The 15,344-nt window shown below is 55.8% G+C and overlaps 1 protein-coding gene and 1 long non-coding RNA gene across 9 annotated transcripts in view; one reads left to right on the plus strand and one right to left on the minus strand.

Annotated features, from left to right (window-relative positions):
• Nucleotides 1-452: 452 nt before the first annotated feature.
• Nucleotides 453-15,344, minus strand: part of SIGLEC1 (sialic acid binding Ig like lectin 1) — a 37,733-nt gene continuing 22,841 nt past the window's right edge. For 4 of the 8 annotated variants that reach the window (XM_082428891.1, XM_082428890.1, XM_082428895.1 and 1 more), the window contains 17 exons: nucleotides 15,056-15,310; nucleotides 13,486-13,785; nucleotides 12,564-12,821; nucleotides 11,193-11,528; nucleotides 10,664-10,918; nucleotides 10,140-10,442; nucleotides 8,476-8,736; nucleotides 8,004-8,315; nucleotides 6,931-7,185; nucleotides 6,358-6,627; nucleotides 6,019-6,270; nucleotides 5,396-5,698; nucleotides 4,499-4,759; nucleotides 3,420-3,722; nucleotides 3,057-3,159; nucleotides 2,633-2,705; nucleotides 453-1,979 (listed from right to left, as the gene is read on the minus strand). In XM_082428891.1, the coding sequence (XP_082285017.1) occupies nucleotides 1,872-1,979; nucleotides 2,633-2,705; nucleotides 3,057-3,159; nucleotides 3,420-3,722; nucleotides 4,499-4,759; nucleotides 5,396-5,698; nucleotides 6,019-6,270; nucleotides 6,358-6,627; nucleotides 6,931-7,185; nucleotides 8,004-8,315; nucleotides 8,476-8,736; nucleotides 10,140-10,442; nucleotides 10,664-10,918; nucleotides 11,193-11,528; nucleotides 12,564-12,821; nucleotides 13,486-13,785; nucleotides 15,056-15,310 (4,208 nt within the window). In that variant the 3' untranslated portion in view covers nucleotides 453-1,871. The remainder of the gene's footprint in view (nucleotides 1,980-2,632; nucleotides 2,706-3,056; nucleotides 3,160-3,419; nucleotides 3,723-4,498; nucleotides 4,760-5,395; nucleotides 5,699-6,018; nucleotides 6,271-6,357; nucleotides 6,628-6,930; nucleotides 7,186-8,003; nucleotides 8,316-8,475; nucleotides 8,737-10,139; nucleotides 10,443-10,663; nucleotides 10,919-11,192; nucleotides 11,529-12,563; nucleotides 12,822-13,485; nucleotides 13,786-15,055; nucleotides 15,311-15,344) is intronic. The other 4 variants (XM_082428892.1, XM_082428893.1, XM_082428894.1 and 1 more) reach the window with 4 other exon arrangements.
• Nucleotides 5,990-7,987, plus strand: LOC309644810. The gene is made up of 3 exons (XR_014254616.1): nucleotides 5,990-6,080; nucleotides 6,904-7,088; nucleotides 7,541-7,987. It is a non-coding gene; the product is annotated as an uncharacterized lncRNA (long non-coding RNA).

Here is a 15,344-nt window from a genome sequence, read left to right on the forward strand (position 1 = left end):
GACTCCAAGTCAAATGTTCCCAAATCCTCCAGTAGCCGTCCCTTCTGCGGCTACCCGTGGTCCTCCCATCACCCTCTCTTCCTTAGACAGTTGCAAAACATCCGGCTGCATCTAGCTTGCTCTCTCCTTGTCCCATCTCTGGTTTTAGTCCACAGTTTCCAGCCTCCCACTTGAGAGCAATGTAGAAAAACCAGTGCTTACTAAATGCTCACCCACTGCATGCCAAGCACAGTGCTGGTCATGTGTGCAGCAGAGGTGAGCAGTGCCCAGAGCCTCACGGAGAAGGAAGGGGCACGAATTGCTTGAGCATAAGGTAGTTTGTGGTAAAGGTCATATAATTTGCACCCAATGCCACCTCCAGCAGATGGTCTCCCAGAATAAACCCCACTCACATTCGAATCCTCTGTGTTCCAGTATAGCAGTTTGGCTTGCAAGAAAGAGACTCATTCCAGTTATGTCACAGGATGGACGTTTATTGGGAGGACATGCCTGATAGGCTCCCAGGAAGAGCCTGGCAATCAGGCACTAATAAGTATAGGACCTGGGACCGGAAGGGTCCAGCCACAGCTACATGAATCTCACCTGGCCTCCAATTTCTTCCCAACCTGTTAGCTCCTATGCCAACTCCCCACTTCTCTTCACATTTCTCAACTCAAATCCCAGAGTGGTGGGCTCTTTGCTCCTCCCACCATCTGCCACCAGGATACCAGGGGAGTCACTAGCCCACTTGAGAACTGCTTCCCCTCAGGCACTGACTTCCCTAGGGGCATGTTATTCTTTCTTAGTGGCCCTTGTTTGTCTTAACAGCCCCTGGTGCACAAGCTTCCAGGAAGAGAACGTGAGCTCACTTGATCATGGACAGGAATGCACTTGGAACAGAAACAAGGATGCTGATACCATGTCTGCTCCCCATTCTCTGGGGGTGGGGGAGTGGGAATGGGGGCATCTCTTCTTCCAGAGGCCAGATCTGGCACAAGATGCCTGTTCAGGCAACCCAGCTACCTGGGATTCCCTCTCCCTAGGGACCACGAAACCTTCTTGATTTCCTCAGTCTTAATGTGTGAGAGAGACTACCTCCTCCAGGAAGCCCATGACCAGAATAGACAAGGGCACACCCTGGCCTTCAGTAGATGGGCGGTGAGACAGAACGTGGCCTGCTGGCAGCATTCCCATCAATGTCAAAATCTCGGGGATGAGTCGATAGTTGGGAGCCCTTTGAATATATAATAAAAAACTACATTTCCCAGAATCCCTTGCAGCTTGGCGTGGCCATATGGCTAAATTCCAGCCAATGGGAAGTGAGTGGAAATCACCTGCGCAACTTCTGGGTTGTAGCCACAATGGGAATGGGCATGCCTTTAACTTCCACCCTTCCCTCTTCTTGCTGGAGGAAGTGTGAATGCAATGGCATCATTGTGAACTTCACAATCAAAGGCAACATTTTAGGGATGGAGAACAACAAAATAGAAGTATCCAGAGCTCCAACATCTTAAACCACCATAACATACCCAGACTAGTAAGGGAGAGAAAAATCAAATTCGCTCACGTTGAAGTTACTGTATTTGGTCTTGTTAGAGTAGCCTAGCTTATATTCTAGCTAGTACAGAGTGCCTTGACCAGCCTGTGATGATGTAGAAAGCTCTTCTATTCTAATCCATCTCAAATGTCCAGGGTAAGCTTGGAGGAGAAAGATGTGAAGAGGCAATGCATTGGAATATCAATGGAGAGATGAGATCCAGAGAAAAGAGAAAGAGAAATGGACATGGTCAATTCATTTCTCTTCAGAGTTCCCCAGGGTCAACACCCTTCCTGGTAGATTGATGTTCACCTCCACCTCTCACCACCCATTTTTCTTGGGGTTTGGAGCCAGGTCATAGAAAGTCAGGTGCCACAGAGCTGTTTTCATGGAGGCAGGCAGGACCCAATGCTGCCTTGTTCACAGGGCCCGAGTCATCACAGAATCCAGTAACCTCCTCCCCCTGAAGGCAGGAAATGTTACAGGTCAGCTCAGGGGCAGAGCACAGGACGAGGTCACAAATGTGGCTGCATCAGGATCAATGAACTTCCCACAGAGAAAACTCTGGTCACTGGAGGACTCTGGGAGTAGTCATCACCTGACCTCTAACTCTGGAGGGCAGTCCCCCAGGTCCCCAGCCTTGGGTAGGGGTCCCAAGGGGATTGGTGAGAGTGTGCATGACTGGAAATGTGGCTGGGAGCCCTGGCCCACCAAATGGATTATCTGAAGAAGGGGACACATCACAGGGGAGGAGAAACAGACTTTCACCCCTGCCCAGGTGAGGGGCGGAATCAGGAGTGGGGAAGAGAGACCCTAAAACCCAGGTGGGGTCCTGTGTTACAAGATGTGTCCTGGAAGTAGAGGTGATGCTGCTCAGTTCAGAATGTCTGCTCCAGTCATTCAGGCAGCCACGCAGCAAGCACGTGACTGCTCTGCCCCAGTCAGAATATGGCTCCCCCTGTCTTCTCAGGGGGCGCTGGGTCACTATGCTCTCTCCCTAGTCTCTGCCTAGCCCCAGACACCATCCTATAAATGAGAGTAATCTCTCGGTGCCAGCCCCGCAGTGCGGGTTAGCCGAGCATTGTGTCTGCATGTGCCCACATGGTGAACGAATACCTGTGTGGTTTCCTTCTGAGAAGCCATCTCCACCGAATTTTCACCCACTCTCAGCTTATGAAAATGCCTCCTTCTGCAAGGGTAAAAGTGGACTCAGAGAGCCTCTCCCCTCCCCCGCCTGCCCCCATTCCCTTCCCCCACCCTATAAGCTTCACCCCAGACTGCTCACTACACAGAGCGCTGGGGAGATTTGTGGAGAGTAGGCTACTTTCTTCCTCCCCAGCCCTTTCTTCAGCAGTGAGAGGGCAGAGATAAGAAGAGAAGTAAACTACAGAAAGATAGATTTAGAGACGATTCTAGAAGGGCTTCCCAAATTTGGAGCAAAGAGAGGGACAGGCTAGGAAGTATGGAGCTTGTGAATTTGGTGGGAGGGACATGGGGGAAGGATGAGGTAACTCTGTCCACCTTCTAGCTCCAGACCCACCTCCAGGCGTAGCAGGCCCCCAGGCCCAGCAGTAGGAAGAGGAGGCCCGCCAGCAGCCCCAGGACCCAGAGTAGCTGCTGGAACAGATGCAGGCGGTGCAGGGCTAGAACACAGGGGTGGGGCTTAGGGGTGGCTGTGGCTCCAGGCCTCCAATGCTCCCTCCTAAGGTGACTCCCCCAAGATGAAACCTAAGTTTCACTTTCTCTCAGAAGCGTCCCCATGCAAAGGAGCTTCAAGAAATCAGTCTAGACTAGACAAGCTGATTGCAGCAGAAGTGATTCAGGAAAGACCTCAGAAGGAAGCCTTTGGACCTGAGAACTGGGCCTCTGCGCAGAGTGGCCTGGGAGATAGAGCCCCCCTCACCTCTGGTTCCAAAGTAGGTGGCAGCAGAGGCAGAGCCCAGGGCATTGGAGGCAGAGCACACATATTCCCCCTGGTCACCGGGCCTCAGCTCCCCTATGTCCACCCTCAAGGCATTGGGGGTGGCTGAGACGTGGATGTGTGGCTTGGCAGGAACAACCTGGGGCTGGCTGGAGGCCACCAGCCGACTGCCAAGGTGGATGGTCAGGCTGGCTAGGGGCTCGCTGTCCACTCGGCAGTCCAGAATGCCCTGGACGCCACCCTTGGGCTCCAGAAAAACCGTCATGGTGGGCGTCTTGGGAGGATCTGTGGGAAGACAAGGGAGTGTGGTGATTGCAGAAACAACCACAAATTCCTCCCCTCCCTGTACCCCATGCAAGGTGACTGCTGCTCCACCCATTAAGAGGAAGAGCCTGTTTCCTCACTCCTTAAATCTGTGACTCACTTTGAAGGCAGAAGAAGTAACATTGTATGATTTCAGGGCTAGACCTCAAGGGGCCTTGCATCTTCTGCTTTCCTTGGAAAACAACCATGTGGAAAGCCCAGGCCAGCCTGCTGGATACATGTGGCCCAGCCTATAGCCAGCCCCAATTGCCAGCCATGAGGGTGAAGCCATCCTAGACCATCTAGCCTCTGTTCAGCCACTAGGCAACTGCAGCCACATGAGGTAAGACTAGCAGAACTGCACAGCTGAGCCCAGCCCAAATTTCTGACCCACAGAATTGTAAGCAAATGGAAAATGGCTGTCGTTTTAAGCACTAGGTTTTGGGGTGGCTTATTACACAGCAATAGCTTACTGATACGGTATGGAGCCCTGGTGAAGAATAAAGTAGGGGGCCAATGTTGATGAGGGCCTACTGTGTACTATCTTGTGTACTCCTCACAAGGTGAGGGGACTGACATTTTACAGAGAAGGAAGCCAAGGCAGGAATGCACAAGATCACACCAGTCACTGGGAATCCTCTGACCCAGGACTCCATTCCTGTGAAGTCCTTGCTCTTTGCAGACGGAAGAGGAGGAAGACCTGAAGTGGGTGTGTGAGATGTGGGGAGACTGGGGCAGGGGGAGGATGTCACACTCACAGAGCACCCGGAGCATGACTGGAGCAGAGGTGGTGGCCCCAGTGGGGAGTTCAGCCCGGCAGTGGTACATCCCAGCTTGGGCGAGGGCCACATGAGTGAAGGCGAGGGTGGGCACAGGCTCTGTGTGTAGTTGCCGGCCATTCCAGAACCAAGCAAAGGTAGAGTTCCCCATGGGCCCAGGGCCGCCAGGGAGGCGACAACTCAGGTTCAGCGCTGTGCCCTCAGGCACATCCAGCCCTGGCTCAGCCACCACATGCACACCTGCAGGACCAGAAGTGGTTGGGGATCTGTAGGCCTGTAGGAACCGGAGTCTCTGGGTTGGCCTCTGTGCATGATGGGAAGGCCTGATCTGACTTGGGATCTGGATCCCCAAAGGTGGGACTGTGTCTCCCCCATGAGACTGAGAACAGGGCTATCTCTCCTCCTTGCCCCGGGGACTTCCGGGGCAAAGCTCTGCCTCCCTCTCTCATCAATTCAAGCTTTTTGATGGATGAGGCTGTGTCTTGCCCTCAGGTTGGACTCCCCAAGGTGGGGCTGCACCTTGTCCCTCAAACTGAGCTCCCTGAGGGTAGGGTTATGTCTGTCTTCCCATCCCTGGTTTCCCCAGAGCAGGTCAGTGCTCCCACCCGTAGTCTTGGCCCTGTGAGGGCAAGGTTATGTCTCCCCTGCACCCAAGCTCCCCTTGGGCATTGCCATACCTCCACGCCCCTCCCCCTCCGTAGGGAGCTCTCCAAGGGCCAGGCTGTTTCTCCCCCTCACGCTGGGCAACCCCCTCCAGGGGGAGCTGTTCCTCCCCACCAGGTCAGGCCAGCCAGCCCCCTCTTGTGGGAGCCCCACCCCTAACATGGACTCAGACCCCACAGCACCGGCACCCCTCCTGCGCCCTGGCCTGCTCACCTTCTGCCTGCAGCTGCCCCATGGTGCTGACTGAGCCCAACAAGTTGCGGGCCGTGCAGACGTAGGTGTCCTTGTCACCTGAGGGCACATCTTGCACCCGCAGCCGCAGGGTGTTGCGGGCCACCTGGACGTGGCCCGTCCCCACTGCTAAGCCGTGGACCCCGTGGCTGGTGGCCAGCACCTTGCCATCGCGGGACAGGGCCAGCTCGGCTGGTGGCTCGCTGTCCACAGTGCACTGTACCACGGCCATGGGGCTGGCCCTCGAGTCCCAGAAGGAGGACAGGACAGCGTCCCGAGGGGCATCTGCGTTGTGGGGCAGGGCAGAGTTGAGGGCTTTGCTTGGAAACCCTGTGCTATCCATTGCCCACCTGCCTGGCATTGGTGAGGCTGAAACATCTGGGAAAATGGTCACTTCTGGGAAGTGACAGCTTCTCAGGAGTCCTGTGGGCAGATTCCTCCTGACAGGGTTCACAGGACCATAAGGAATCTTCCCTCATCACCTATGTCTTTCTTTCCCCAAGTGTCTGTTCCCAGGTTCCCTGCAGTCCTATGCCCACCCACACCAGGGCCCAGAAGCACCCTCCACCCACCCTGGGCACCCCCAGCCAAGGACACTTGCTCACAGAGGACATGCAGCGCTGTGGGCCGGGAGCTGCGTGTGCCCTGGGCATCCTGGACCTGGCAGGTATAGGCGCCCGCGTGAGCCCGTGTAGCCACCGGGAACGAGAGTGAGGCAGCTGACCCCTCCTGCAGCCAACGACTGTTGTGGTACCAGGCATAGTGGGTGGGTGGGCGGGCAGCAGGGTCTTCACAAGTCACTGTGACAGGGGCTCCCTCGGGCACAGTGGCCGACGGAGCCAGGGTCACCTGCACACCTGTACCAAGAAGACATGGTCAGCTGGGCTGGCCAGACACCATAACTGATCCCACCCCTGGTGGGCCTGGCTAGCGCCCTGCCTTACCCTCTAGCCGCAGCTCCAGGGACATGTTGGCCTGACCCAGAGGACTGCGGGCCGAGCAGCTGTAGAGACCCTCGTCACTGGGCCTGGGCTCCCACAGCTCCAGCCTCAGGGTGTTGGGGACAGAGGCTGTGGTCGAGGACACCAGGAGACGGCCAGCGTGGCTGAGGGCCAGCTGGGCAGGTGGGCGGCTGTCCACTGTGCACAGCACCAGGGCCAGCTGCCCGCCGCGGCTCTCCAGGAGATAGGTCAGGCGCATGCTGCGGGGTGCATCTATGGAGGCACAAAGGCATAGAAGGAGTTCAGGGACCACAGTGGTGAGGAGGCCAGTTTGCAGGTGGCATTCTAACCAGGAGGGCCTTGGCTCCCCACCCCCAAGGGCCTCCACTTGCCCAATCTGGGGCACTGCTTCTCTGCCCCATTGACCCCAAACTCTAATGCTCCTTGTCCAGTACTCCATCAGCCAGCTCGGTACTGAGTTCCTGGGGTGGATGCCTGTGAGGCTCTGGCCATGCCCTGATCCCGGCAAGCTGTTGTTATTCCTCCCAGCTCCACCCTGCATCCAGCCACACTCACAGAGGACGTCCAGGGTGACGGGTCTGGAGAGGTGGAGTGTCTGGCCAAGGGTCAGCACGCCACAGCGGTAGGAGGCAGCATCCATGACCGTGACGTTGGGCAGGGGGATGGAGTGGACAGTACCTGGGCGCTGCTGCCCGTCTTGGTACCATGTATAGGTGAGCTGGGCCATGTGGGTAGTCCATACAAGGCAGGTCAGGTTCACCAGCTGCCCCTCCTGTACAGTGGCTTTGGGCCACACCTGCACACTCACAGCTGGGGAGAGAAGGAGGGCATGGGGACACCAGGGAATACCGAAGGCTGTGTAAAGCAAGCCACCTGTCTCCATGAGGGTGGGAAGCCCCTCGGCCTCTGGGAGACCCAGGTGACCCACCTGTAAGTGGGGCTCAGAGATGGAGCTTAGGAAATGGCTCATCATCTGTCAGCTGGTCCCAAGCAGAGTTCTCCCTGAGCCCTACAGGCCTCGCCTGCCCTGCTGTGGTTTCTCCTTGAGTGCCCCCTTTCTGATTAGTTTTATCCACTGGGCATTCATGTAAAATTCTGTTTTTAAGAAAGGTTTTCAGGGAGTTCCCTGGTGGTGCAGTGGTTAAGAATCTGCCTGCCAATGCAGGGAACATAGGTTGGAGCCCTGGTCCGGGAAGATCCCACATGCTGCGGAGCAGCTAAGCCCGTGAGCCACAACTACTGAAGCCCGTGCGCGACAACTACTGAAGCCCGTGCGCCTAGAGCCCGTGCTCTGCAACAAGAGAAGCCACCGCAATGAGAAGCCCGCGCCCTGCAATGAAACGAAGAGTAGCCCCTGCTCGCTGCAACGAGAGAAAGCCTGCGCGCAGTCAACGAAGACCCAACGCAGCCAAAAATAAATAAATAAATAAATAATTTTTTTTTTTTTTTTAATAAAAAAGGTTTTCCATGAAAACCAGGTCTGGAGACTGCTGCCCTTAAGAAGGGTGGGAATGCAGACTGTCTTATGTTCAACCCTCCTGCCTGTGCCCCAGGCTTCCAGAACCCTCTCCAACCTCCTCTTCTCTTAAAGGAGCCACCCCCACACACACTCACACCCCTATACTGACCCTGGGCATCAAAGGTGGCTGAGGCCGAGGCCTGGCCCAGGGCGTTGGTGGCCTCGCAGGTGTAAACGCCCTCATCCTCCAGCACTGCATTGTGGATCTCCAGACGCAGCGTGTTGGGGGCCACAGCCACCTGTAGCCGGGGAGAGCTGCCTGCAAGCTCCCCCACACCTTGTAGGGTAGAGGCCACGAGGAGGTCCCCGTGGAGCAGTCGTAGCTGGGCTGGAGGGTCGCTGTTCACACGGCACAGGAGGAGGCCCAGTCGCCCAGGGCCTGTGTCCATTAGGGGGATGAGTGTGGCCTGGCGAGGGGCATCTACACAAAGCAGGCAGTGGTCAGGGCCCAACCAGGTGGTCCCTCATCTAGGACTCTCTCGGAGGCAGAGCCCAGGACCAGGGGCTCGACATCTCCTTCCCCAGTCATGCCCTTGGCTCCCTCATCCCCCAGGAAACACGAACGAGATGAAAGTGCTTACAGGACACGTGGAGGCTGACAGGGACAGCCAAGTTCGTGGTGGCTGAACCTGGAGCCTGGGCTTGGCAATGGTAGGCCCCAGCTTGGCTCAAAGTTATGGCTGCAAAATGGACTGTGGCCGAGGTGGACTCCTGGAGGGGCTGACCATCCCGATACCAGCGGTATGAGGTCCCCTCCAGGACCCCTGTGGGTACCTGGCAGCTCAGGACCACAGCCTGGCCCTCTTGGAGCTCAGGCGATGGTGACACCCGGACCCAGGCTCCTGCAGGGAGAAACCAAGAGCAGGTGAGGGCCCTCCACCATACCCTCCCACATTCTGGGACTGCATGTGTGTCCACATGAGGACTGCAAGACCCCAAGCCCGTGTCCCGGAGCCACAGCTCCCCCACCAGACCACTACTGAGGGCCCCACTGCATTTCCATGCCTCTTCCTCTCCTGTACCTGACTCCGCTGCCCTGGTTCTGACCTAGCATTCACTGCCCACCACCTTGAGTTATGGTTTTGCTTTGTCAATAGTATTTCACCTACCAGAGGGTGAGCCTCACCTGGGCCCTCAGGTTGTGTGACCTGTAACCCCAGTGCCAGGCACAGCACCTGCACATGTTAGCTCTTGACAAATGTTGGTTTGACCCCATAAAACACTGAAATGGTAAGGATTTAGGTCATGCCAAGCGCCATTGTCCTTATCATGAGCTGGCCTCAGCATGGGTGACCAAGTGCTTGAAAGGGGAAGTTAGCAGCTGTGTAATCTTGAGTTCTTTTCAGCTCTTTCCAGCCAACTCTGCACCCAACCTCCAAGTCACGAGAGCCCAGGAACTGGGGACTGGGCAAAGGGCTGTCCCTAGTGCCCCCTGGGTCTGAGGCAGGAGGAGACCAGGGTTGGAGGAGTAAAAAGGAGAGACAGCCGGAGTGGTGATTGAGAGCCCAGACTGTACCAGGGGCCAGCATTGAATGTGCCAGGGACTAGTCACGTGACCATGAGCAAGCCCCTAAAACTCTGACCTTCAATTTCTCTACAGAATCAAGGCCCAAGGAAAATGTTCAAAAACTGATGTTTGTCATTGTGGGAGAAAAAAATGTGTTTTTCTTTGGCCTTTGCAGCATTATTGATATTAACTTTCCTTTTTTCTGGTTTATTCATTTAGGGAGGATTATTACAGAAGAATATATATAGGGGCTTCCCTGGTGGCGCAGTGGTTGAGAATCTGCCTGCCAATGCAGGGGACATGGGTTCGAGCCCTGGTCTGGGAAGATCCCACATGCCGCGGAGCAACTGGGCCCGTGAGCCACAACTACTGAGCCTGAGCGTCTGGAGCCTCTGCTCCGCAACAAGAGAGGCCGCGATAGTGAGAGGCCCGCTCACTGCGATGAAGAGTGGCCCCCACTCGCCGCAACTGGAGAAAGCCCTCACACAGAAACGAAGACCCAACACAGCCAAAAATAAACATAATAAATAAATAATAAATAAAAATTAAAAAAAAAAAAAGAATATATATAGATAGATAAATGAAGAATATGAATATATTCATATGCGTGTGTATATATGTATATATATGTATATATACTCACATTTGTATATTATATATTATACATCTATACCTAAATATGCAGAGTGGCCCCCAAGGCACTTGGGTCCACCACAGCTTCAGAGCACCGACACTCACCTCGGACCTGGAAGAAGAGGGAAGTGTTGGCTGATCCCAGGACATTGGTGGCCTCACAGCGGTAGCTGCCAGAGTCCCCCAGGCTCAAGTCTTGGACCTCTAGCTGCAGGGAGTTGGCCGTGGCTTTGGCCTGGAGGCGGCCACGGGATGAGAGCCGGGGCCCTGGGCTGGTGGCCAGGAGGTGCTCCCCATGGAACAGAGACAGCTGGGCAAGAGGGCGACTGTCCACAGTACAGATGAACACAGCCATGTGGCCCTGGTCCACATCCAGGAGAGCTGACAGCTTTGGAGGATCTGGGGGATCTGCAGGGATATTGGGGAGCTCAGGCCACCCCCAGCCCAGCTCACCACCTTTCACCTGCCACACTCCATCCCCCCACCCCACACACACACGCAGTTCAGTCCCGCACTTGCCCACGCCCGAGCCACATTCTTGCCTCCCCAAACCCAACCTCAGCCCTGTTTCCCCCAGACCACCCCTTCCACCCTCCAAGGGTCCAAACCTGCCCTTGCCCATCACCCACAGAGCACACTCAGGACCACAGGGGTGGACAGCTGGGCACCAGCCTCGGTGAGGATGCGGCAGGCATACAGGGCAGCATCCTTTCTGGTCACGGGCAGCAGCGTCAGGGTCTCCAGGGGGCCCTGGGCCCACAGTGCCCCATCCCGGAACCAGGAGAAGTTGGCAGGGCCACCGGCTTCCCGGCCCACCCTGCAAGTCAGATTGGCTCCAGTGCCCTCCTGCAGCGTGTGCGATGGTGTGATGACCAGGACAGTGGCTGGAGAACAGGCAGCACAGGCCTACTGAGACAGGCCTCACCTTGATGGCTTCCCCCCAGACCCCGGTGCCAGTGGTCCAGCCTCCCTGCCTGGAGGGGGTGGGAAGGAGGCCCTCTGGGGTGCCCATGGGGCAGGGGGAGGAAAGCAAGCTCCCACTGCTGACCAAAGGTGGTTTCGCCCCATAGACCCTCCTCAGAGCTGGGGGTTGCAAAGGAATGGGGTCCCGAGTACCAGCCCCTGACCCTGAGCGACCCTTTCCCTGACCCGCCTCACCCTGGGCATTGAAGGTCGCCGAGGCAGAGGCATTGCCCAGGAGACTGCTGGCCTCGCACAGGTACATGCCCTCGTCCTCCAGCACCGGGTCTTGGATCTCTACACGCAGCAGGTTGGGGGCTCTGGTGACTTTTGTGCGTTGGGAACAGCCCCCACAGGTGCTACAGCTGCCCCCGGCTGGCAGGGAAGAGGCCACGACACAGTCCCTGTGGAGCAGCCGCAGCTGGGCCGGGGGGTCACTGTCCACACGGCACAAGAGGAGGCCTCTCCGTCCAGCCCTGGCTCCTGCGGTATCAGGGTCCAGCCGGGCGGTAAACATGGGCTGGCGTGGGGCATCTGTAGGGAGAGGAGCATGGGCACTATCCCACAGCCTCTGCCAGGGTCCCACAGGTCCACTAAAGGCTGGCTAGGCTCCCAGAACACACTGAGCAAAGGCATGCACCCAGAGCTGCCGCAAACAGCTGTGCAGGCTGTGCACGACACAAGGACAAACAGACCAGGGTGGGAAGACCTCAGCCCATGCCCCTTGTGCTAAGCTATGCCCTAGCGCTGGACTGCATCTTCCCAGAAGGAGTGCCATTTTCTAGCTTGGACAGAGGTACCATATGGGCAAGCAGCCACCTTGCATAACCTCCAGGTGCTCCTGAGCAGGCGCCTACCTAGCAATCCCTGGGTGTCTTGCTCTCTGCTTCCACTCTGCACCCCATCCCTTCCCCCAAGATCCTTCCTGCCTCTTATCTCTGATCTCCAAGCCAGCTCCTGTGAGAATAGATAATGCCTAAAATGCCCTCTTCCTAGAAGTTTCTGAAGATTGGGGCCAAAGTCCCCATGTGATCTCACCCTGAACACTAGAAAACCCCCCAGAGGCACCTGCTCCTCCTGACAGTCCCCGGACATGACTCCTGCACATGTCAGGGACGGTGTTCTGGAAGGTAAGTATGTCCTGAACATTGGTCAGCCCCTCAAAAGCATCCACCCTTGACAGGACGCAGTCCCTGTGCGTAGAGGCTCTGTCTTCGGGTCTGCACCTGTGAGGGCACAGCCTATGGGGTGTGTGCACATATGTGAGTACAGTGTCCCAGGGCCCAGCTCTGGAGGACAAAGTTTGGACATGGTGTCCATGATGGGTCTGAGGCTAGAGGCAGAGCCCTAATGGAACTGGGGCTGGGAAATGAGATTCCCCAGCCTCGGTCTCCAATTTTCAGTCCTGGGTGTCGAGGTCCGTGATGCCCAGGCTCGTGGCTGCCTTCCTCATCTAGACCCCAGGGCAGGACAGGGCCAGGAGAGCCTGGAGGAGGTGGGGGTGGCTGATGGACTCCAATGGGCTGATCCTCCTCACGGCAGGCAGGGGCTGGTGGGAAGGCTACTCACAGAGGACGGTGAGGACAGCAGGTGAGGAGGGCCCGCTGGTGCTATGGCCATCCTGGGCCCAACAGTGGTATGAGCCGGCATCAGTGCTGGAGGCCGCAGGGAGCAGAAGGCTGCTGCTGGGCCCCTTGAGAAGGAGGGCCCCATTCCGGTACCAGGAGAAGCGTGTGTCAGGTGTCGGGCTTAGGCTGCTCCTACAGCTCAGTGTCACTGCCTGCCCTTCTGCCACCTCTGCTGCCGGGCTGATGAGGAGACGGGCTGCTAGAAGGAAAGGGAGAGAGGAAGGCTTGGCTCCCCTGCACGCCTGTGGCCTCATGCCACCCACTGCAGGAAGCGCCCCCGGGTTCCCCTCTCCCAACTCAATCGTAGGGAGCTCTGGGCATCGTGGCATCAGCTCTGTGAATCTCTTGATGATCTAGGAGGGTCTGGTCTTGAATGCCAATTCAGCTCTTATTGGTAGTAGCTGGCTGAAGCATGGTTGAGAAGGATTCTGAGCCAGATCCCAGGCTTATGTCAAAAACCTGGCTTGATCAATTACCTATGTCTGCCTCAGAAGGAGGGAAGGGCAGCACATGCACCAAGACCCAACTTCTCTGTTTGGCCTTCTGCATCTGACTCCTAGCACGGAGTCTGCCCCAAATGTTCAATAAATAAAAAACAAATGAATGCGCATTGAAGAACCCTCCAAGCTCAGAGTCAGAATGGGTACAAAAGGAATAACTCAATCTTCCATGTTTCCCTTTTTGCCTTGACTTCTAGGAACCTCTGAGGCTGGGATGACTGTATACCTCATAGCTTTGATGTGATTTTTTTCTAGCCAGCTAGTTCAGGCCCTCAGTTGACCCCTCTGGGCTCCCAGGAGGAAGGTGCCAGAGAAGGCCTCCTCCTCCGACTCCTTCCACTAGCCTCACTGGGGCCATCTTACCATTGGCATGGAAGTCCAGAGTGGAGGACGCATTCCCAAGGGAGTTGGTGGCTGAGCACGTGTACTCCCCATTGTCAGTTGGCCCCAGGTCTCGAATCTCCAGGCGCAAGGAGTTGGGGGCAGAGGAGACACTGAAGCGTGGGCTGTGGTCACCCTCCCCGGAAGTGGAGGCCAGGATGAGGCCCCCATGTGACAACACCAGAGTAGCCATGGGCTCGCTGACCACAGAGCACTGGAGGATGCCCAGCAGCCCTGCCTGTGTCTCCAGGAACGCAGTTAGGTCCGGGGCGAGGGGTGGGTCTGTGTGAAGATGAGGGGCAGACCTGTTACCCTCAACAGGGGCATTCCTAGATCTCCCCTTATAGCCTATGACCCCTGCACCCACTTTGTCCCATAATGCCCTGGGAAAGGGGGGGTGACTCCAGCAGCTCCTGAGTGTCTATCCCGGATTGGGCAAATCACTCTGTCATCCCAGTCAATCCTTGTGGCCACCCTGAGAATGGGGATCCAGGGACCCCACTTTAAAGGTGGGAAAACTGGCAAAGAAACCTGGCAGTGGGCAGCACTGCCCCAAATAATCAAAGTGAACACTCCCAGCAATGGGACAAACTGACCCCACGTGCCTCTTGATGTGACACAGGGAGACAGACACAGAATCACATCCACGGTGTCCCTGCCCACGTGCACTGGCTTGGTCTGCTCCATTCAGACCAACGCAAACTGAGAGCATCACAGAACAACTGGCCTGTGCTCGTTGGAGTTCAATGTCAAGGAAGACAAGGAAAGACTGAGGAGCTGTGCCAGAATGAAGGAGAATAAAGAGACTTGACGACTGAATGCAATGTAGGATCCTGGATTGAATCCTGGACCAGAAAAAAGTAATTACCATAAAGGACATTATTGGGCCAACCGGTAAAATTTAAATATGGATTGTAGATTAGACAATGGTCTTGTATCAATGTTAAGCTTCCTGACTACATACAATCATACTGTGGTTATGCGTGAGAGTGACCCTAGGAAATACATGCTGAGAAATTAAGGGGTAAAGGGGCATTATGCCTGCAACTTCAGGAATATAAATGGATGGACAGATAGATGATAGAATACGTGCGTATGTATACCTATTGAGTGCATATGTATGTATGCATGTGGATAGAGAGTGTATATGTAGAGAAAAATGTGTGCATGCATGCACACATATATGTGCATATATACATACATACATGTATATGTGTGCATGTGTGAGCACATATATACACAAACACATATAATATATAGCTAGAGAGAGAGAGGGAGAAAATCAATTTTCCAAAAATATTAACAAATGCAGAATCTAAGTTAAAGGTATATGATAATTCTTTGTTTTCTTCTTGCAACTTTTTTAAAGTTTGAACTTATTTCAAAATAAAAAGTTTTTTTAAAATAGGAGGAAACTGAAGCCCGGGGAGGTCAAAGCCTTGACCAGATGTGAGCTCAAGGGCACCTGGGCCCAGGACCCCAACCCTTCTGCAGGGGGCTCTACTCTTTAGCCCGGCTCCCAGGTCCAGTGCCCCACCCCCCCACCACTTACGGCTGACCACCACGCTGACCGGATCAGAGCGCTTGCTGCCCTGGGCATTCTGCACCTCACAGAAGTAGAAGCCTGTATCAGCCCTGGTGGCTGAGCGCAGCTGGAGGATGCGGCTGTGAGTGTCCTCCATCAGGGCGTGGTTCTTGTACCACCTGTAGCGCAGCTCGCTGGGCGCTTCTTTAGGTGTGTTGCAGGCCAGCGTCACTGTCTGGTTCTCCAGGATGGAGCCTGCTGGGCTCACCTGGACCTCAGCCACTGTGGGGGCAACATAGGGCACACTGGGGGATAC

This window comes from Balaenoptera physalus (assembly GCF_965194825.1).
Source record: "Balaenoptera physalus genome assembly, chromosome: 16".
Lineage (NCBI taxonomy): Eukaryota > Metazoa > Chordata > Mammalia > Artiodactyla > Balaenopteridae > Balaenoptera > Balaenoptera physalus.